The sequence below is a fragment of the Acomys russatus genome, chromosome 23 (genome assembly GCF_903995435.1).
Source record: "Acomys russatus chromosome 23, mAcoRus1.1, whole genome shotgun sequence".
NCBI lineage: Eukaryota > Metazoa > Chordata > Mammalia > Rodentia > Muridae > Acomys > Acomys russatus.
Window position 1 is genome coordinate 18,334,257 of NC_067159.1, and position 23,320 is coordinate 18,357,576.

Genomic DNA, 23,320 nt, shown 5'->3' on the forward strand with positions numbered 1-23,320 from the left:
GATTTTTTTTTTTTTAAATCAACAATAATAATCCTCTCCTTTGCTGTCTAGAGCATCCTGTCTCCCCCTTACCCCCATAGAAAAAGCACCTTAGCAGGCTTGAGATTTTCCATCATATTATATTTCATTCATACACATACCTGTTCCCTTGGGTATGTTCTGGCTTGGTATAGATGCTCTTTGCACTAAAATGCTGAGAACAGTAGAATCTGATTCTGCATCATCAATTCCAAGAGTCTCTCACTAACAATCCAAAAATAAATCTACATCTAGACGAGATGGCTCAGGCATGAAATCCTCACACTAAAGAGGCTGAGACAAGAAATGTATCTCAAATTTAAGACCAGCCATAGAGACGACTCTGCCTCAGAGCAATCCAGCAGTAATAATACTAACAACAACAACAACAACAACAACAACAACAACAATAATAATAATAATAATAATAATAATAATTAAATACTTCATTGATGTTAGCCCACTGTCTATTCCCAATCAGTTCCCAACCTGCTAATAACGTACCCCTCCTGGCCCAGTGGAATGCGCCCTGAGATCTGATAGTGTTAGCTGGAGACTTAACAGTGTTAGCACTCCACCATCTTGATCACAAAAAAATAACCACACATAATGTACTTACAGCATAAGCACCTATCAAGAATGCTGCGTTTGCTCTTTTCCTCTGGTCAAAACAGGTGTAGTGCACTATCTTCTTTCTTGATAAACTGTATGACTAAAAGGAAAGAACAGTGTTACCACAGGCAAACAGGCAGGACCGTCACCAAGTGTCGCAGTTCTTACAATGTAACACCTTTCAAGGCTAGCCTCCATGGTATTCAGACATGAGTGTTTGGAGCAAAGGGGGCCCTACTCAACATCTTGGGGTGGGGAAGGGCTACTAGCTCCCTTTTTTTTTTTTTTTTTTTTTTTTGCAGCCACCTGAACCTAAGAACTGACAATTTAACAAACATGGATGTCTGAGAATGAAAGTAACTAAATCATTCATTCTCCAATTGTGTGAACAAATTTTGATCATTTATTCTTGATCCTGCAAATTTGATTTAGCCACCCTTTTTTATTCTCAGCTTGACACTTTGGCTCCAAGAGATGGTGATGTACCTTTCATATCTTACAGTGTAAGATATGCCAACCATCCTATTGTGCTTTCCAAAACTTTGATTTTCAAAGACTAATGTTAAAATCTTCTTTCTACTGCATATTCTAATGTCTCCCTTTTAATTAACTTAAAGAAAAGGATTAGTGGAAGAAAAAGGAACCATCAAAAGGACATCAGCGAGCATCATAATTCAACAGCCATATATTAAATCCACGAACTCAATCATTAAGCACTTGCTATATGCCAGGCAATACGCAACATGCTCAGCTATTGAAGTGAATCCAAAATAAAGGCAAATGGTTTGTTAAATACATGCTAAACATGAAAACTAATAATTAGATATGCTAAATTAAAGCAAATTATTAGTCACAATTCAAATCTAAAAAACATGGATATGGCTGAATTAAATCTACACAATTTCCTTGGGTTGCCTGACTATTATGGTATAGTGACAAATGGCTATTTAAATGTAGGCACATAAGATCATTTCTATAGTTCAGTAAATACAAGCACAAAAAAAATGCCTTTAATATTGCCTGTAAATTCATACTGGAAATTTAAGTGGATTATTATACCCATGACACTGAACACAGGCAACAAAAGAATCCACTACCATGTTACTTTCTACAAGGAAAAGAAAGCAAAATCTAAGAGCCAAGGTGCATTGTTTTAGCATAATGCATGAAAGCAGGTAGATACATGTATACCTGCTAAAGGCCAAGAGACATTCAGTGTCCTTTAGACACGAATAACTGCAAATCACATTTTCTGAAAACAATGATGTCCTTGTTAATTGAACTTTTGAAAGTTGGTGTCTAAATCATGACAATCTAATTATCGATGGCTTTTTTTTCATATGAGGCAAAGAGGAAAAACCTAGTTGTGTTTAATTCAATTTCATTAAGTGTATATACTGAAATTATTCTAAAAACTTCGAGGCTATCATCAATGGTGTTTACACATGGCTTCTTGCTCTCTCGATTTTGAATTCCTGAGTCCCTGGACTTTTTTTTTTTTTTTTTTTTTTTTTTTTTTACTATTTGTCGATTAATTTATTTGCCACATATTGCTCTTTACCAATAAGGTAGGGATAATCATCTTATTTTGTTCTGTTTCAAACAAGGTCTCACTATGTAGCCTTGGCTGGTCTGGAACTTGCTATGTAGAACAGGCTGGCCTCGAACTCACAGAGATCCACCTGCCTCTGCCCCCTGGGTGCTGTGCTCTCCCTCCATAAGTTATGATTGATTAGCAAAGAGTAGTGGAGGGTCTTTAACATGTCCCTGGTCTCTGAGTTTCACTCTCTAAAGACTGCCTTACACAAGTGAGGCTTTGCACATGGGTCGAACTGTGCACAGGACTGAGCAGCTCCCAGCTTTCCACTCCTGTGTGGCCAGTGTCCCTAAACCATTATGAGGAGGAAGCTGGCCACAGTGTATGCTGAAGCCCAGGTCCTTTTTCTGATACTTGTCTAGAGAGCACCAACACTACGGTTTCAGAGTGTGAAATTAAATCTACTTCTCATACCGCTCTTCCCGTGTTATGAATGTACATCTCTCGGTCGAGGTTGGTGTCTTTGTTTATTTGTCTGGTTTTGTTTTTGCTTTCTTTCTTTTAAACGGGGCCTCAAGTAAGCCAGACTGGCCTTGAACTTACTTAGCTGTCAAGGCTGACCTTGAACTCCTGTCCCTCCTACCTCCACTTCCAAGTGCTCGGATCATGTCATGCCCAGCTGCATGGTTCTGTTGGTTTATTCTGGGCTTGGGGTAAGATGTTTTTAATTTCTATGGTTTCTTGTTCTTGCCCTATTTCCCTTTCTCTGTCTAAATTATATGGGATAAAAATCTACCTTGAGATGGAACCATGGAGCTGAAGGACAGCGCTCTGAGAAAGATTTTCTTATCACTGTGTATCTACCTATAAGCACTTTTTAAAGTAAAGATAACACAAGTTGAATTTTTTGTAAAAAAAAAATAAAAAACTTACAATTTCTTAAATTTTACAAACTATCAAAAATTACAAAAGATAGTAAATCTTCACAAAAATCTATCTAGAAATTTTGGCTACTTTATTAGTGCATGGGGTAGGGGGTGTCCATCACAGCCCACATGCAGAACAGGCTTAAACTCACAGAGATTCACCTGTCTCTGCCTCTGCCTCCTGAGTGCTGACACAGGGAGGTCCGAGGACAACTGTACAGTCTGTTCTTGCCTTCCACCATATTAAACCTGGGTCTCTTTTATTGTTTCTGCTAATGTGCTATGTACTCCAGGCTACTAGGCAATTGCCCTGTCACCACTTCCCGTCTCACTAAGGAATGCTGAGATGACAGATACATGCCACCACATCCAGCTCTTTACACACTTGGGTCATCGGGCTTGTCAAGTTGGCTGAGCCACCACCTCAGCCCTAGAAATTTTAACTATTTCAAAGGATTTCCCACAGAAAGCTGCCAAGGGAAGCAGACTTGTGTCTGTTGTAAGCTTACAGCCGACTTAGAGGGAGACACTTGGGGGCACCTCTCCTACTTAGATGCTTTTAGACTTTCAGAGTGTAGGTCGCCAAAGCTCTACAGCTGAGAAATGGTTTCCAAGTTGTGAAACCTGGCCACTGTCCCTCAGGTCAGACCACAGGGAGTGGAGTTCTTGGCCAAGGAGTCAAAACCAACTCAAAGTTGAATGTCAGCAGAGGAGAGCCTTGTAAACTGCAGGCTTGTCTAACGCCCCCTTCAGCTCTGCCATGCTCCCTCCTATAGCTACCCTGACTTACAATGGCTGGCCACCAGTGCCAATTTCCCCCAGGGAGACATCCTATCGCTGTAGTAAAAAGCACTGGGGATAAGAAAACATTTTGTCAGCTATTTAGCTAATGTTTTTATGTGATTGGAGTGATTTTTTTTAAAAATCTTCAATGTTTTCCCTTTCAAATATGAAAAGAAAAACACCATTTCAATAAACACAAACACACACACACACACACACACACACACACACACACACACACACACCTGCCATGTATTGCAATCCAAGAACATTAAACCACCACGGTCCAATGGGAACATATCCACACATCTCTCAAGGCCTTTCATGAATATGACGCCACACATGGACAGAAGCAAGAGTCCTGTAGGAGACAAAGCCCCAGACATATCTGCTAGGGAGCTTCATCCTGCATGTGAGCAGCACTGGTCCCCACACTGGGGCCCACGATGAGTTCAAAAGAACAAAGAGAGCTGTGTGGCAACGTTTGCCTCTCCACTCTTCCAACAGCCCTTCACATTCTTGCCACCATGACCTCCCCGCCATGGCGGACTGTGCCCTCAGACTGAGTCAAAGCAAACCCTTCCTGAAGTTGTCTCTGCTAAGAATTTTGTCACAGCAACAATAAGTTCATAAAACCTTATCTTTCAGGGAGAGACCAAGTTTAGGGACAGCAGGATTCTTTACAAACAAGCCCACTGACATCTTCTGAGTTTCTGCCTTAAGCCCAGGGGACAGCCTCAGGCCTCTGGCCCATCTCCTCTACAGTCTCCTAGGTAGACCTGGCTCTTCAAGGAGAACATTTACAAAGTCATGGTCCTTTATCTGGCGTCCCCCATTCTTAGAGATTCTTTATATGAGATGCTGAGAGAGCACAAAACAAAACAAAACACTGCACAACAACAAAGCAAATGTAAACACAGATCAGGTCAAGGTCAAGCCAGTCTTAAACACAAAAAGGAAGATGTGTCCAAAGGAAGCCCTCTACCCGACTAGTCTGTGCATGACCATGACAAAGCACACTCGCTAGCCACTACCCATCTATATATTTTAGATTCCTATCTCGAAACTGACAAGAGCAGCCTCCTGAACCTTCTCAAGCTAAGTAGACAGCCAGTCCTAGCAGCTAATATCTGTTGGCCAATCACTTTATGTCATCATTTCCCAAAGTCCCAGGAGTGATTCCAGAGGGGTCCGGCTTAATGGCACGCAGAGTGCTTCTCAAAGCAGAGGTCCCACACAAGGCTGAAATATACTAAGCATGCTACATTTCACCAGAACATAAGCCAGCTACCAGGAAAGGCATGCTGCAAACACTTATACAGACAAGTGTGGGAGGCAGGAGGAATCCAGAACTCTCTCGCTGAGCCTGATAATCGGTGTAAACCTCAATTATGGGGGCATAAAAAGTTTTGTGTGGCTCAGAACTCATTAAATAAGTCTTGGGCTGAAAAGGTCAGCAGTATGACATTTTTTCAAAAATTAAAAAATAAAGTAAAACAAGTTCAAACTTAAACTCCATTATATTTTATTATTATATTGCTGTATTCTGTTGCATGCTTGCTAAGGGCCAATACAGAAAACCCTGGAGAGCTCAGCACGCCCTGGCTACTTGGCCCACCTAGAGTTTCTGGCTCAGTGGAACAGAGCCTGGGAAATACACTGGTGTAAATTTATTGGTAAATTCTGGAAGAAAGTTACATGCAAATATGATGCCCCTTCTCCTCACCCCACCCTTTTAAAATGCTGTGATCCTTAAACATCATGCACTTAGCCAGACTGTCTCCTGAAAAAAAAATTAAAGTCCCTTGTGAAAGAATTCTAAATCATGCTATGTACCTTTTAAAAGCACATTACACAAAAACATTTCTACTGACTCTTAAGAAACCTTTGTCACAATAAACAAATGCACCCATTACAGGAAATGACACCTCAGAAACAAGGGCTTTCAATGGTCCTTCAGCAGAGTCATTCCAGAAGCGCAAAACGTAGATACTCTCAGAGTCCTAGAACTTGGAGTGGACCAAGTGACAAATGACAAAAGAAGTTCCTTTCAAAGCACATAACTCAACCCTGCTGTTTCCATGCAAGACTTGGGCATAGCACTGTCAGATCTTTCCATGTTTGAAAGAAGCCAAAATCCAAAATTCCATGGACATTTTCATATGTCATAGATGCTGACCATAAAGTTAAGGGTTTTGTTTTTAACAGACTCATTGTGTATCGCTGGAACTTGTTATGTAAACCAGGCTGGCCTTGAACACACAGAGGGATACCCCCTACCTCTGCCTCTCAAGTGCTGAGATTAACAGTGCACACCACAAATTTAACATTCTCTTTTTTTTTTTTTTTTTGTAAAGAATGTATCCATCACAGTGCATGTCTGTAGACAGAGCGCCAACCACTTTGCTGTACCTGGTTACCAGGCTGAAGAAATCCCAACACTCCGATCAGCATGTGCTGAGCAGCTGTTCCGTGGACACTTTATGAGGGGACCCTGTCTCTAGTCGATGTGTGATCTCAAGTTAATGAATACCCGATTCAAAATATTGGCTAAGGCTTCTTGCAAACAATGGAACAGCTACACGGGGATGCGATCGCAGGACACATGTTATAGACAATGACTGTTTCGTTTAACAAGCTAAAGAGACACTCAACAGAATGGCATCTCTCGACTTACACAGCCGAATCTAGAGAGGCTTGCAGACCTGCTTTGCTTACCTGAGAATCAGAGTTTTATGAGTCACATAGGTCACAGTAAGTATGTAGCGTATCATCAAATATATTTCATGGTCCTTGTCAAGCAGGCGAAGTGACCGCCGTGACAGGCCGATATGAAGATCAAGGGAATGACGCCACATACACATTTTCTGTCTTTGAATGAAAAGCTACGTGAAAGGTTGCGTTTGGATATAGAAACTTTGTAAGACCAACAAGCCACGGAAGCTCGGAGGTAGGAGAAAATGAAGGCATGCTAACATGGAAAATCGCACAGAGCAACCTTGCATGACAATGACATACAGAGAGCATGCACTTGTTCCGTTTAGATCAGGAAACCACAAACCATTTAACCATCCAGCAGCAAAATGGGATGCAAGCAAGCACAAAACTTACAAGAAACAGAGTTAATGGGCCACATAAGGGCGCACTGGTTTTTAAAGTAGCCTTTCGATAAAGTTGCTGGCCGTGCCAGAAGTAAACTCTTTGAGTCATTTGGTCTGACTAAGCTATGTGAATCAGTCTGACTGGGGTAAGGAAGATACTGATACAGCAGATTAATATGCTTCTTGATAAGAAATACAGCCCATGCATATCTTTGAGCAAGCGAGTATTGCCGGTGTCAGACAAAGGCGATCACAGCGCAGGGACCATGGTGGCCAAGGCATCGCTCTCTTACTGGTCACTAGGTTAGCCCAGTGATGGCCACAGCCATGAGCACCTGGACAGCCATCAGAGGTCACTGCCAAAGCACTAAAGTGAGCAGGTCTTCCAGGGAGCAGCCAGGACTCTCCGTGTTTACCTCCAGATTTCTCAGGAAAGGGACTTTCTTGAACATTTTCTTTGGCTGCACAAAATAAAATACGGTTCACGTTTTGCTTGGAGCTAAGATGAAGAAAACAGGCTGAAATGTTTATTTTGAAAGAAAACAGGTGCTTCTTTATGGTCTATTTTTGTTTCAAACCCAGTAGATTGCATTAGTAAATGGCACGTTTGGTCAAAAAACAATCACTCACAAATTCGCTTCTCAGTAGGCAGAAGGCAAGATAAGGAGTTCAAGACCATCCTCAGCTGTACAGTAAACTCCAGGCCAGCCTAGTTACTTGAGTATGCGTGCATGTGTGTTTGAGCATTCTAGTCACACAGTTGAAGTCATTTGAGAATTATCTCATCAGGGCCTTCCAGCCTGAGGACTTCTGAAAGCACACAAAGCACTCATCCATGCCTTGCCTTACAAGCTCTAAATGTGCTTTAGTGCCTTGAGTCACAAAAACCCACTACCTCTTTAAACTACATGAACTGTCTCCAGAATGTAGCTCGCTTTTTTTTCCCCCTCCCCTGCCCCATCCACCTGAAACAGAAGAATACTGCTGAAGAGATCTCAATGTGGTTCTGTCGTTATAGAAAGGGGGCGCCCGCCTATCATTACATCAAAAGAGTTCTTGTGTGTAACCACCTGAGAACATGGCAGCTGCCTGGGTTCCAAGATAGAATTACTGCCCTGATCCATTCAGTAACAAGGGCATTCCCAGAACCCAGCCCCTGCCAGGCCTCTCGGTGCTTTAATACAATCCTTTCTTCCAGGATGGCCGCTCTTCTTGCGCTTTTATCCTGGAGAGGTAATGGGGATGCTTTGCAAATGTCTCTGGATGTTCTTTGAATCTTTTCAAAATGGTCCAAGATTACTGTAATTGTCCTGTTGATTCACAGCAGCAGCTGTTGTGCTTTGTTTTTTAAGTTGCTGCCCTAGAAAACGTCTCTTTTCTTCTAATTTTTTTTAACCCCAGCAGAGAGTTTCTGTCTCTCTGAGGAAAAGCAAAATCAGCCACTAATAATGCCCTGACTCCGTTAAGAAAAGCTTGTCCAGTCGTATTACTTTTATTAAATCTTCGGGCTTTTCAATTAGCTTTGATTTTTTTTTAACTGATTAAATTATGAGAAAGTGTTGTCTATTTTTTTTAATTAACTGCCAATTTTGTCTCTGCTAACACAGTCTTGAAGCATTTATATTGCAATTCAGTGTTCTTAGCATTGTCTGAGCCAAGAATACCTCTGAGAACTAATAAAGAGCAGTGAATCTTCCCAGAAGGAAAATGTTAAGTACACACCAAAGTGTACATGTAATTTCAGGGTTTATAGATGCCTTGAAATACCAGGTTGACTATGCCAGCCCTCATCTATCAATCACTGATGACGCTTGCCACTAAACAGCACACCCACTTGCTCAGTTGCTCTCACGCCAGGAACTCTCTCTGTTTTGGTTGCTGCTTCCTCACAGTAAGAATTGGTCAGAAAAGCCGGGCGTGGTGGCTCATGCCTTTAATCCCAGCAATCAGGAGGCAGAGGCAGGTGGATCGCTGTGAGTTCGAGGCCAGCCTAGTCTACAAAGTGAGTCCAGGATGGCCAAGGCTACACAGAGAAACCCTGTCTTGAAAAACCAAAAAAAAAGAATTGGTCAGAAAGAACAAACGCTAACCTACGATTGCGCAACGCCTTAGTAACGCTCTGTTAAACCGCTTAAAACGAGCAGATGTTTTTGTTGGTGGTAGGCATACTAGTTTTTGTTTAGGGCACTTTGAGCAAATATTTACAGGATAATTTTCCATTCTGGCCAACATAATTAAAACTAAAGTCACTAGGAATCAAATGTGCATGGACAAGTCAATAAATCATCATCATCTCAGAGCACTGACCTGAAAAAAAACCTACATTATTTAAGAAATGAGAAACTTGGGGATTGGAATAGAATTCACAGGGGGAGAGGAGGAAATCTACATACCTCAGGCATGAAAGTAGGAAGGGAAAAAAAATCATAAAATTTTAACTTGAAGGAATAAAAAATTTTAAACTAGAAAACATGTGCCTAAAGTATAATGTTAAAAAATAATAATAAAAGTGTGAATGTTAAAAAAAAAAAAAAAAAAAAAAAAGAAATCACAAAAGAAGAATTCTAACAGGAAGCTATCGGTTAAAATAATACTATAAAGGAGGACAGTGAGATAGCTCAGCCGTTAAATGTACTGGCCACTCGGCCTGACAACCCATGTTTCATCCCCAGGATGCACATAATGGAAAAAGAGACTAACTTCTGTAAGGTGTCCTCTGACCTCCACATACACGTCACAGCAAGCATAACACACACACACACACACACACACACACACACACACACACACACACGCACGCACATGCACGCACATGCACACGCACACACACACTCGGAATTAAGCCAGAGGGACGTGGCATTCAGTCATCCAGGCCATGGTGACAAGTTGAACATATGAGATGGATAAAGTACAAGGCTCAGTCTGGCCCTGCGCATAGATCACTTCCCCCTGGCTGGGGCAGCCTTGTCAGGCCACAGAGGAAGAGGATGCGGGCAGAGCAGATGAGACTTGATAGGTTGAGGTCAGATGTTAGGGGAGAAGGGCTCCCCCTTTCCGAGGATTAAGCGAGGAAAGGGAGAGAGGGTATGAGGGAGGGAGGGTGGGATCCGGAATGCGATGAGGGAGGGTGCTCCAATCGGGATATAAAGTGAACAAATTAAAAATAAAAATATAAAAGAAAGGGCGTTTAGTAAAAGACTATCAGGCAGTTCAGAGAGACTCTAGGAGGTCTAGAGAAACCAGTTTGGAAAGTAGTGCCATCAATAGATCCTGATGCTGGAGGAGAGAAAAGCAAGGATGTTAACAATGATATTATTTCCCACACCCATCTTGTATGTTATAATACAAGACCACAGTCTGAATCATGTAAGAAGGGATAATTAGCTGTGTGTTTGCTACTCAACTTGTACTCGTTGAATAAATATTAAACTTTGAATATGGGGGGAAAAAAGTGCAAGGCTCGGGGTGGCAAGAGTCCTGAGGTTCCCAGTAAATCAGTACATGGAACCATCCACAGGAGGTAGAGCCAGCAAGTTGCCATGGCCCCAGCCAAGATGAAGAACCGTGGATACCAAAGGAGACGCTTCGGTCAGGTGCCAAGGCTCTGAGAGGATAGAGAGACTGCAAGTACAGAGATGTTGCTGGCAGGGTGAGAGAGAGAATGTGGCTGTGAGGCATGTGTGGCAGGGAGAGCAGGGAGTCGGGTTCCTGAAGAGGACATAGCCAGGGTGGCAGCCACAGCCCCTGGTCAGGTAAGAAGGATGCTAAACCCAAAGTCCAGGGTACTCCCAAGGCAAAGCTATGGATGTGAACACTGACTCCCAGCTCCAACTTCACCTGTTGTGACACTGAGCAGGTCACACATCTCTCCCTGTGCTCTCTCTGTGTCTTGACAGCTGTCATTTACATTCCTAAATAGATACTGATTGGCTTTCCCCTTAGGGAAAGGACAGCACTCAGGTTAAAGCAGGTATCCAAAACCTTCCCATAAGATCTATTCTACTTCCTACCTGAACTTACAACTGTGACATTAGGAATGTGATTTGGCATAGTGGCTACATTTTTAAAATTTTGCAAAGCTCTTTCGCACATATCTTTTTTTTTTTTTTTTTTTTTTCCAACACATATCTTGAGCCAACCCTGACTCCATCCCAGGCAGCTCTAGAATTCTTAACACTTCTTTTTTCTTTCTCTTTTGGTATTTCTTTTTTGAGACAAGGTCTATTATGTAGCTCTGGGCACCCTGGAACTGACTCTGTAGACCAGATTGGCTTCGAACTCACCTGCCTCTGCCTCCTGAATGCTGGGATTAAAGGTGTGCACCACCATGCCCAGCTAGAATTCCTACTTCATAGATGAAGAAACAAATTCCACAGGTCTAAGGCAATTTGGGCTTTAATTGCTAACATAAATCTTTGTCTCCTGATAAAAATATTCTATTTGACATGGTCCACTGAAAGAGGCCAAAACTTAGTAACATTTGAGTATTGAGAAGTCAATCCTTCTGAAAGCTACAGAGTACCTATTGATTATATTAAAGCTAAGAACATTATTCCAGGATCTAGCTGATTACTGGACCACTGGAATGAACCAAGGGGGCTGCCGGAACTTGAATGAACTTTCATAATGATGTAAGGAAGTTTTGGACATGAAAAGATATTTAAACAAGTCTTTATATGTGCTCACCCAAGCTTATTAGGCACCAATCCATCTACATAAGTAGAATGCTCAGTGAGATGCATGATTTCATCTTCCCAATAAGGATTTCTTTCTCTCTGGTAACTCCAGATTATATTTAGGTCCCATACAGGTTACTTGTAATACACAGTTCATGCCAACTACAAGATAGTGTAACCAGGAAATGGGGCTTGAGAGACAAATTAGTGGGTAAGACCATTTGTTATACAGGTGTAAGGACCTGAGTTTGGATTCGTAGTACCCATGTAAAAGTGGGGGACAGGGAGGCTACACAGACTGGTGACCTCAGACCTGGAGGACAGAGAAAGGTTAGCCAGACTAGCCAAATGGTATGTTCCAGGTTCAATGAGAGACTGGTGGAGACTGATAGAGCAGGATACCCAAAGTCCACCTCTAGCCACCCACATATGTATGTATGTACCTACACAGAGAGAGAGAGAGAAAGGGAGAGAGAGACAGAGACAGAGACAGAGAAACAGAGAGAGAAAGAAACAGAGAGAGAGAAACAGAGAGACAGAGAGAAACAGAGAGACAGAAACAGAGGACAGGGAGACAGAGAAAGAGAGAGACACAGAGAGAGAGAGAGAGAGAGAGAGAGAGAGAGAGAGAGAGAGAGAGAGAGAGAGAGAGGAGAGAGATAGAGACAGAGACAGAGACAGACAGACAGACAGAGAGAGAGACAGAGACAGAGAGACAGAGAGCATGCGCACTAGAAAGTCTCTAGATCCTCCCAAGGAAAACATGAGGTTCAAACACTGACTAATGATCCTTCCATTATTAGTCCAGTCATGTAAAGTTCATTTTACACTAAATAGGTTATGATTTATTTCCATAGAATCATAAAAAAAAAATCTAATTTTCAAAACTACAGACAGTAGCATCTTGGCTCTTGTTTACCCTAAGTGAATTTACAAATTCATTTTCAAGTCAGATAACTCCTAAATGAGTTGGGTGTTATAGGTTTTTGTGTCATAAAATTGTTAACTGAGAAGTCATTGTATGACCTTATAATACACTGAGGTTGATGTCAAAAATCTGTAAATGTATAAAGTATACAATATATTATACAGAAAATGCTCGCCAGGCTATATTTATATCTACGTTCAACCAAAATCCAAAAGGTGGTCACTGAACAGTTATGTGTATAAGACACTGTAGTGTAGAACAGCCACACTTTATCCAACTTAGAAAATAAAGCACTAGGCATTTTAAGTCTGTGATCATCTTATAAGCACATATTGTGGTGTACCATTTTCCAAAACTGAAACATTCAAGGGATTCATTTAGAAATTGGAAAAAAATCTATAAATATTGGTTCTCATGTAGTAAACTTAATAACCCTAGTACTATAAATGGTACCTTTCTTTTTTTAATATATATTTTATTAATTTATTCATATTACATCTCACTTGTTAGCCCATCCCTTGTATCCTTCCATTCTTCCCACCCTCTCATTTTCCCCTTACTCCCCTCCCCTATGACTGTGACTGAGGGGGACCTCCTCCCCCTGTATATACTCATAGGGTATCAAGTCTCTTCTTGGTAGCCTGCTATCCTTCCTCTGAGTGTCACCAGGCCTCCCCATTCAGGGGACATGGTCAAATATGAGGCACCAGAGTTCGTGTGAAAGTCAGACCCCACTCTCCACTCAACTGTGGAGAATGTCCTGTCCATTGGCTAGATCTAGGTACGGGTTTGAAGTTTACTGCACATATTGTCCTTGGCTGGTGCCATAGTTTGAACAGGACTCCTGGGCCCAGATCTGCCCATCATAATGTTCTCAAGGAATATGCCCCATGAAAGTCTTCACTTACCAGGAAAGTGGGACAGAGGAGAGGACATCCTATTGGGACTCTAGGTGAGAGAAGCATGGGAGACTGGGGAAATAGATGAATCCAGAAGGTCCTAGAAACCTACAATGGTACCTTTCTTATACACTCAGAGTTCAAAAGGAAAAAGTCTACATGACAAAATCCCTACATACATACAGAAAATGAGAAGGATGTCATGTAAAATAAACACTGCAGGCTAACACTGAATGCGGCCCACAGTCTGTCACAGCAGGTAATTCTATCAGTGTTGATTCGTGGCTCTCACTTGGTTATTAACTCTGCAGAGATGACGTTCAGCAAATATGAAAATTTTTCCTTCTTGACCCAACAAAACCTGGTTATGCGCCTGATGAGACCCTTCGCCACCCTACTGCAGCATCCGCAGGCAGATCTGAGGGCTTTGCAAAATTATCCTATGAGGGGATCTGACAGACTCATTAACAACCTAAAAGACTGTGACCCGCTCTTAGATCACTGTTGCAATGACTTCATTCAGCTCATATTGCAGTTGGTTATCCTGAAGAAAGAAAGAGCTTAAACATGCCCTTTGTGGTACAACCAGGAGGATCGATTTCAACTCCTGGATGACCTCTCGAAAATGTCTAAAGATCAAAATCACCTGGTTAAACCATATGTGTGCAAAACGGTCCCACTGGGCAGGTTTTTCTGACTTAAACATTTTAATTCCAAAACACAAACACGTCTAGAATACTCACTTTTAGTTTCTTGTTTAGTTTACAGCAGTATCTGTACACCATTGCCAAGTTCAGAGGTCCAAAATCTGCATAGAAACTGAGATATATACATATATAAAATACCATTTAGGACAAGCACAGTGTTCATTAATATAGACGCTCACTTTTAATTTCATCTAATTTGTAATCACGCTTTAGTTATTGTCAATGATAGGTTCATTACATAAGTAGCTGGTCCATGCCAATCCAGGTAACTCAGGTCCACCCTGGCCATACCCTACACATGTCTAACGATTCTCTTAACGGAGAACTATTTGGGCACTTTTCAGGTTTAAGTCCTTTCAACTGCTTGATGTGCCATCTAGATGAAAGAATTGAAAAGCAACCAAGGGAATGAGGAATGCGAATTACCTAATGCGGAATCTACTCCTCCCTGCGTGTACGTCTTCACTGACTCCATCACAAAGCGTAGGAAATCTATCCTAATTGCACATCTTCCACCCAAACACCCTCACGTATCCTAAGTGCAGTGGTCCTTTTTCTCCTGTCCATTCTTAAACGTCCTGCACTGTAAGTCACTTTCCCCTACATCTCCGGAATACAGTCATCAACCTGAATGTAAATCTCTCTTATCCACTGGTGTCGTGACAGTGACCCAATGGGAAGGAAATGACAAGTCCATATAAACACATCCCTAACTACTACATTGGTTAGGGGAACACTATTGTTACAACCAAGATTTTCTTGTTTGTGGGTTTTTGAAAGCAGTGCTTTTTCGCCTTCGGCTTTCTGCTGGACCGACCTTCCAACAACCTCAAAGTCAGTGCGCCGACAAGCCAGCTTTCCTTTCAAAAAGGCCCTGAGCTCTCCTCAGTCGCTGAAGCATGAAACCTTCAAGCACAATACAGCAAAAAACACACATGAAATGAGCTACCACTCTCACACGCCCCTCCCCTTTCTGCTCCCACTGTAGCATCAGAAGCCATGCACCCCTCCATCCTAGCCACGTCGTCGTTGGACTTCTCAGGGTTCTTCCCAAGGACGGCTCATTTCATTGCACACATCAATCCTACGACGGCTCAAAAGTGCCAAGCGAGTGGCTCCACACCACTCACCGATGGTTCCGCCACCCAGCAGCCAAAGCGTAACACAGCAGCTCCCAGCTTCCAGGCTGACCTTGTCGGCTAACAGGGCCCCTTCAGGAATCTTCACTCCACAAGACACATCTACCCCTTCCCTAATGCAGCCCTCCGTCATCAGTCCTCTTCCCTAGAGCACTCACTTCTCTTGTCACTCTCCTCAGCTTCCTCAAGATGGCCTTAAAATGCAAACTCCACAACTTACCGTTTTCAGTGATTCTTTCAACAAAGTGCGCATAGCCACATATCATGGAGGATTTTACATGTAAATTCTGCCTAATCAACTGTAACTGGAGCTTCCTTACCACAAACCCTATTAACACCTTACATATTTGGAAGAATCTCCTAGATGCAATTCAACAACAAAAATGAGTCACCAGGCAGAAATGGCCATCAGTACTCTAAATTCAACTCAGTCTAGAGCAGAAATGCATTAAAAAAAACCATCAAGTTTGAAAAGAAAAAAGAAAACCATCTTCAAAACACCCTCTGAGGAAGACATCTATATTTTCTCTGCCACCTAAATTACATATGTCACTCCAACTACACGGCTGCCAATACCTACTGGCCTTAAGTAGGAATGTTTTGGAATTTATAGCACTAAATCTGGCTGACTTTGTACACAGGGTTCATGAAAAAAAAAAAAAGGCCCAAAAAAAGAAAGATCTAGTGAGTTGAAGTAGAAGTTCCTTATTCACTTCTAAAGTGCCCAGTGTGCCGTTAATTTATTTCCAAAGTTCCCGGTGTGGTGTGAGGCTATAAATATAAACAGGGTCCCTCTGAAAACCACTAGAGTCTGGGCTGAAGAAGTAGCTCAGTGGCACAGCACACACTTAGCATGCACACAGCTTAGGTTCAATCCCCAGCACCAGGGGTGGAAATGAGGACCATATATTAATAGATCCCTAAGTGCATTGGTTAGGGCAACACTATTTTTACAACACAGATTTGCTCGTTCTAGGGTTTATTAGAAACAGCACTTTTAAATAAACATACCGTGGCTTTTATTTTTTCTGTCGGAACATGCATATTGACCATTAAATGTGGAATTCTGGTCATTTTCTCAGCTTCTGAAATTCATGCTAAACAAGCTTCAAAGAAACACAAGTCAGGACTGGAGAGGTAACAATTTAGTAGCTGCTCTTCCAGAGGACTAGGGTTAAATTCCCAACGCCTACATGGTGGCTCCCAACCACCTGTAACTTTGGTCCCAAGGAATCCAATGCCCCTTTTCTGGCCTGCATGAGTTTTGCACATACATAGTGCACAGACATACATGCAAACAAAACACCCAAACACATCAAGAATATACAAAATGAAAACAAAAAATAATTAAGGAAAAAAAAGCACAAAGAATCTAAGTCATGTCATTCCAACTTTATTTTAAGCACTATGCACCAACTCCAACCTCATGCTTTAAGCTACACAGTTTAGCAATGAAGCCCACTGACAGGAACTCACTTTTGGAGGCAGAACAGTTCATGAACAGAACTCTTTTACCAAATTCCAGGAAGATGAGTGGGTATCCTCCAGTAACACAAAATCAAGTACGCCAAAGGTGGGCCTCATCTTTACAATGACCTGGAATTCTCCAACATGGCAAATAGATGAAGGCTACTTAAAATGACAAGTAAACTAAAATGTCAGTTTTTCATATCTGAAAGCTGAAGACATTTCCCATTAAAATATAGTCAAAAGCCACCTGTGGCTAATCGCTGGAGCACCGAACTGTGGAAAGCAACCACGCTGAAAGGATGATAGAAACAACAGTGGACACCACAAATTAAGGACTTGCTGAGCACCAAGAAAAAGATATGGATAAACTGCTTTCAGTAAGAGATACTATCCCAAAAAATACAAGATAGAAGCAACTCAAAAAAGACGTCCCTAACTGGCTGGTGGTGGCACACACCTTTAATCCCAGCTGTATGAGCAGGGCTACCCGGCCCAGGAGCCTCTGCAAAGTATCCTGTCTCTGTAAATTCAAGGCCAGCCTGGTCTGCAGAACAAGTTCCAGAAGCCAAAGCTACACAGAGAAACCCAGTTATAAAAAGAAAGAAAGAAAAAGACAGGTAGAGGGGGAGAAAGAAGAGAGAGGGGGTGAGGGGAGAGGGAAAAAAAGCATCCCTTTGTTAGCTCCTGAAATAATACACACACACACACACACACACACACACACACACACACACACACACACAATTTCTTCTATTTAATTTTCTTTTTAAAGAAAAAAAAACTGAAAATGAACTCTCTTCTACTTTTAGTCCAAACAGTGACCAGTGCCTTCTCCATTCTGTCCATTCAGTCCAGCAAAATATCACGACTGAAAGACAAGCAAGGACCCCTACCCCACTTTGTCTAAGTGGAGAGGGGCAGTATTCCAATCTCATTCGGGTAGGTGGATATAGTATTTCATTTCATCGAGGCACTTTCTTTTCCAAATGAATGAATAAACAACAATCTCCTCACCATGACATGCTTTTCCTCTAACAAGGTTGGCAAGTTATACATCAATTGCTACAATGAATCTCAAGAAGTTTAAGAAATGAACATCAGGCAACAGTTTTGTTTTTAATTCAGTAAGTGCACTGCCTGTTCCCGAAACAAAATGTATGGCCACCCATTCTGAGCAAGATGCTACAAGTTAACATATTAATTAAAGAGTTCTTGTGAAACCAGAAAGAACATTGAGTTTTAAATAAAATGAGAAAAGTTCTGTAAGAGTGTATACAGTGCTTGTGTGTGTGTGTGTGTGTGTGTGTGTGTGTGTGTGTGTGTGTGTGTGTGTGTTCATGTATGGGGCTTCATATTATATGCCACCTATGAATGTGGAGATCTGAGGCCAGCCTTTGGGTGTTGGTCCTCACCTCTCCTTGTTTGAAACAGTCTCCTCATGGCTGTATGAGCAGGGCTACCTGGCCCAGGAGCCTCTGCAAAGTATCCTGTCTCTGCCTACCACCTACCACTGCCCCAGAGGGGCATGCTGAAATTACAGACTCTTATGCTATAGCATTGGGCACATCTGTGAGTTCTGGCAGTGTGAACTCAGGTTATCAGACAAGCCACTGGACCATCTCCCCAGCCATATTTAATTTTAAAAATTTTTGATACTGTCTGTTCATTTGCCCACTCCAATATTTGATAAAGCTCGCTGCCCACAGTTCCTACCCACAATAAATTCACCACCTACTAAGAAAACTATTAAGCATTACAGTATATATATATATATATATATATATATATATACATACATATGATATGCTAAACTACCACTGGCCCTTAAACGCACAGATTATACAGGTGTGTCTACAATTTTTTTGAGATAAGCCATGTGGTCTGTCAGCTAATATTTGCCTTACTCTTGATGTTTTCCTCCAGCCAGATGTTTTTGATCATGAGGAAAACTCATAATGATCACAGTTTCAGAAGATCCTAATTGCTTGATGAATAGTAATCTAAGTCATGGAGGCAAAAGTTGGGGTGTCTTCCATGCCCTTAGAGCACGACCTGCCACAGTCACGAGGGCCAGTGGCTGGGTACCTACCAAGTTCCCTGTGTACAGGACAGCCTACAAAAAGGACCAAAGGCCACTTGGTACCGAAGGATTCCAGTCCCCATTTGATGATGCTGCAACCCTCAGCTGGTGTCTTAGTGTCTTAGTCTCAGTACCAGCTCTCACTCCTCACCCTGATATATCGGTGAAAGGAAATCTCAGCCGCCTCACACTAAGAGACCTTCTCCACTTAGCACTTTCTTTAGCCCCAGGCATATAGTAGGGGTGCTTACACAGCCTTCAGCTGTGTGTAAAACGAGTGATGTGACCACTCTGCCTTAAAGCCAAAACAACAAGGCCAGAGGCTGTCAAGGAACCCTCCAGAATCCAGCTCTATAATTCTGGAGCAAGTCAATGAAAGGAAAGCCCCTTCAAGATTTCAATTAATGACAGCAAGAGACGGCTTCTCCAGGAATGCTCTGCTAAGATTAAAACTCACTCCCACCGACTTGCATTTTCAACCATGGAAGCTAACCCTGCTATTCACCAGCAGCTACTGAAAGCAAGGGAGCCAAGCAGCCAGTACATTCCCATAGCTGTGGCACAGAGTGATGACTGATCCACCGTACATAAAAGGCTAACTCTCGCCTATCTGAAAGCAGCTCGGGTCCCTAAAAAGGGAACCCTACTCTAATCCCAGTGGCAATGCTCATATCACCTCCCTGAGCCCCTGGAATTAAACTCCACACCCTCAACCTTGCCTCCAATGACCCAGGGGCTGCAGCTCCTTCCTTCTCTCTTTGGAGACTTATTTTTTGCAACATTTCCTCAGCTTATTAGTGGCAAGCCCAAGCCACGAGGAGTGTTTTGAGTTCCTGCTTCAGACCTTTATACACTACCCCCCACCCCTGGTTAACACTTGTGCTTTAGGTCAGCCCAGTTACCCTTCCTTGGAGAATTCTTGTCTCCTCCCCCACATGAACAGATACACACGGAGAACATCATACACACACACACACACACACACACACACACACACACACACACACACAAATAAACAATAGAAAGAAATCAGTTATGCTTGGATTCCCAATTCAGAAATCTCACCAATCTGCAATCCAAGTGAGCCTGAATCCAGCAAAGTTGGATTGTTTCTCTTTAAAGTTTTCAATGAACGCATGTATGCCCTTTAGCTATGTTTACAAGAGGCTCAGGCTCACGCAAAGGCTACTCTTGTTTCAGACTCAACATTCTGGAACCCAGTTATCTGGTGTCTATACCCACTGCACATTTAGGCTCACAGCAGGCCAGGGTGCAAGTGGTTGTCAGTGGCAAGTACACTGACCCACCAGCTAGCAGCACCAAGAAAGTGCTAACCCCAGGCCAGCTGCGATCATGTGTCATCCCAGGACTCAGGAGTCTGCAGCAGGAGGATCGTCACAAGCTCAGGGCAGCGTGGGCTGTAGAGCAGGACCCTGTCTAAAGAAACATAGAGAAAGAAGGAAGAAAGGCGTAAGGGTGAGAGGAGAGAAGCTCAGTTTATAGATGTTATCAGTAAAAATTAGCCAAATGGCACCAATAGAAGACAAAATGTTAGCTAACAGGAGCCATTTGGCATGCCAGAAAAGTGTGTGTGTGTGTGTGTGTGTGTGTGTGTGTGTTATGTGTATTTGAGTATGTGTGTATGCCAGCATGTGTATGTTTTCAAGTGTGTGTGTGTGTGCACGTGTGTATTATTATGTATTTGAGTGTGTGTATGCATGCATGTGTATGTATTCAAGTGTGTGTGTATCTGTGTGTGTGTATCTGCGTCTATGTGCATGCAAATGCCACAACATGTATGTGGAGATAAGAGGACAACTTGTGCTTGTCACCGTGTGAGTCCTGGAGGCTGAAACTTAGCTCCTCAGGCTCAGCAGTAAGAACATATGACCTCTGAGCCATCTCACCAGCTCAGGCCCTTTTAATCTTTGGAAAGTCTTAAATCTGAATCAGCAAACTATTTAGTCAATGTATTCATAGTTATGGAGCCTGGGGACTACAGAAAACAATCAGTCCATTCATTAAGACAGAAACACAGGTTCGTTTTTCGAAAAGTCTGAGGCTAGGTGGGATTTCAGATCAGATCTTTGTAGGTTGAAGATGCAGTTTGGTAGGATAGCATGAGCTGGCCTCCAGCTCCTCCAAAACACACATATGGAACTTTCCCATTCTTTGTGTCGGGTACTTTAGAAAACTCTCAGCTTCCCAGATAAAAGTTTTTAAAAAATGCTCTACTGCCAATATTGATGAAGGAGGCCAATTTGAAATAAACCAAAAACTCTTTTGAGTTTCTACAACTCAAAAGAAAATTATATTTTATAAGGAAAGTAAGCCAAACTAGCAAATTCTTCCATTCATCAACAAGATAGGACTATGTTGAAAACCAAAATACTAATTTGAGTAGTAACAGAAAGGCTTCGTTTTGAAAAGATAGCTCAGGGCTGAGGAGATGGCTCGTCAGCTGAGGGCGTTTGCCACAAAAGCTTGACACCCTGAGTTCAGCCCCTGGAACCATGTAAAGGTACAAAGAGAGAAATGACTCAACGAAGTTGTCCTCTGACCTTCATGTTTGCACTGTGGTGTGTGTGTGTGCACATATACACACACACTCACAAATAAACAAAATAAATTTAAAACTATAGTTCAATACAAATGTTTGTTTGAGGCAAGTTCTCACTCTGCAGCCTAGGCTGGCCTCAAACATAGAGGTATCCTCCTGCCTCAGACTCACTAGGATCACAGGCATGAGCCACTGTCTTTAGCAAACGCAAATGTTTCTTATGGAGGAACCCATCACCAACCACAAATAGCTGTGGTCATTTATCAGATGTCATTTATCCAGGTTATCAAGGACTAGACATATTTCAACCAGAACAACAGAACTTGAAAAGCCTCACCCAGTATACAATTCTTTGGTGGTCCCGGAAGTACTGGGTTTACTTTTTAAATACCAACTTCTTTTCTTCATTAAATTGAAATTAGACCCTAAAAAACTAAACAATAAATTCCACAGTTAAGTGTAGAAAGTGCAACTCAAACCCTAAGTCCAGAGAACTTGAGATCAGCTGTCCCACACAACTCCCCACACTTTAAACCCGTAACTGGCTGAGTATTCGGGTCAGGTATTGTCTGTTTTCTGAGCCCTTTTTACTTTCAGTTTCCCACCCGACACCACCAAAGAGAACCAGGATCGCAAGCAGGTATTCCTCCTCCGGACGTAAACACATAAACTTACTTATCCTGTCACTGTATCCCAGTCATCCAAGCTAAAGAAACGTACTCCTCAGAGTTCCCTCCAATTGTGGGACCACTTGTGTCCAGAGCGCTGGTCAGTTCCTTTCCATTCATCAGTAAGGCCAATGGGCTGCTACCCAGCATCCCACAGTCCAGCCCATCCTCACCTGTGGCTTCTCTCCAATCAAGTGTCCCTCCCAAACAGACTCTCGCTCTTCCTAAACACACCTTTTCTTAGGACTCTGGCTGAAATAAGTTTCTCTCCCTGTCTACTTGCCTTCTTCCCTCCCTTCCTCCCTCCCTCCCTTCCTCCCTCCCTTCCTCCCTCCCTCCCTCCCTTCCTTCCTTCCTCATTCATTCATTCAACTTGAATTCCTGGGACATCACTCTTATGCCAAGCATAGTGCTTGGGCTATGGATATGACAACGAACAAAACCTTGTGACAATGCCCTGTGGTCACTAACATCAAACGTCGCTCTATGAGAAAGTCTCTCAGTAATCAGGCAGTAAGGAGTTCTTGCTTTCTTCACTCCTAACACAGAAGGCTACAGCTTCATACCCTGCCCTCTGTTCTGTTGCCACTTCCTCCTTTACCTGTGCTTACCCATTGCGTTTGCACAGTGCCCCGCAATTAATTCTCACTCCACCCACCTATAATTTCTTGCACGGCAATTTTCAGCCACTTACAAATTTTAAGTTGTTGTGATTTCCACCCCATTAAAAAAAGAAGAAAGAAATGTGTGCAGTCCTTTTGTTATTGTTGCTGCACAAAGTTGTTCTGAGCTGTGACTAAGTCGGTCACTTACTCTGGGCTTGGGAATGTGTTTATGGACTTACAAGTGAGCACATCTGATGTCTTAGGAGTCTACTTCAAACAAAATAATGAAACTGCCCTGGGGTAACCTGGCACGGAGCCCATCTCCTACAGCCCACTTGGATCACTCTCATGCTGCCTGACAGAAGCCAGCCCTGTAAGAAGATTCCTTAGCATTTCAAGGGTGTTTTCGCCAGGGTTATCACAAGCAAGCTGAAAAAAACTGAGTAACAAACATATGGCCAAGGAGATTAAAGTCCAATTATACATCACCAAAGGCTAAGAGGTCAAAACAAGAAATACCCAAACAAATATGAAAGTAAAATCTGATTGCAGTGAGTCACATAATTAAAAATGGACTGTGAGGGGTTGGGCATAGTGGCTCACATCTGTAA

General features: G+C 42.4%; 1 protein-coding gene across 5 annotated transcripts in view; it reads right to left on the bottom strand.

The window, feature by feature from the left end:
- The window catches only part of Cdc14a (cell division cycle 14A), a 160,239-nt gene that overhangs the window by 128,336 nt on the left and 8,583 nt on the right, over window positions 1-23,320 (bottom strand). For 2 of the 5 annotated variants that reach the window (XM_051166036.1, XM_051166037.1), the window contains exons 3-4: window positions 14,224-14,299; window positions 638-730 (exon numbers count right to left, since the gene is read on the bottom strand). In XM_051166036.1, the coding sequence (XP_051021993.1) occupies window positions 638-730; window positions 14,224-14,299 (169 nt within the window). Of the gene's footprint in view, window positions 1-637; window positions 731-7,393; window positions 7,439-14,223; window positions 14,300-21,773; window positions 21,870-23,320 lie in introns of all 5 variants that reach the window. The other 3 variants (XM_051166034.1, XM_051166033.1, XM_051166035.1) reach the window with 3 other exon arrangements.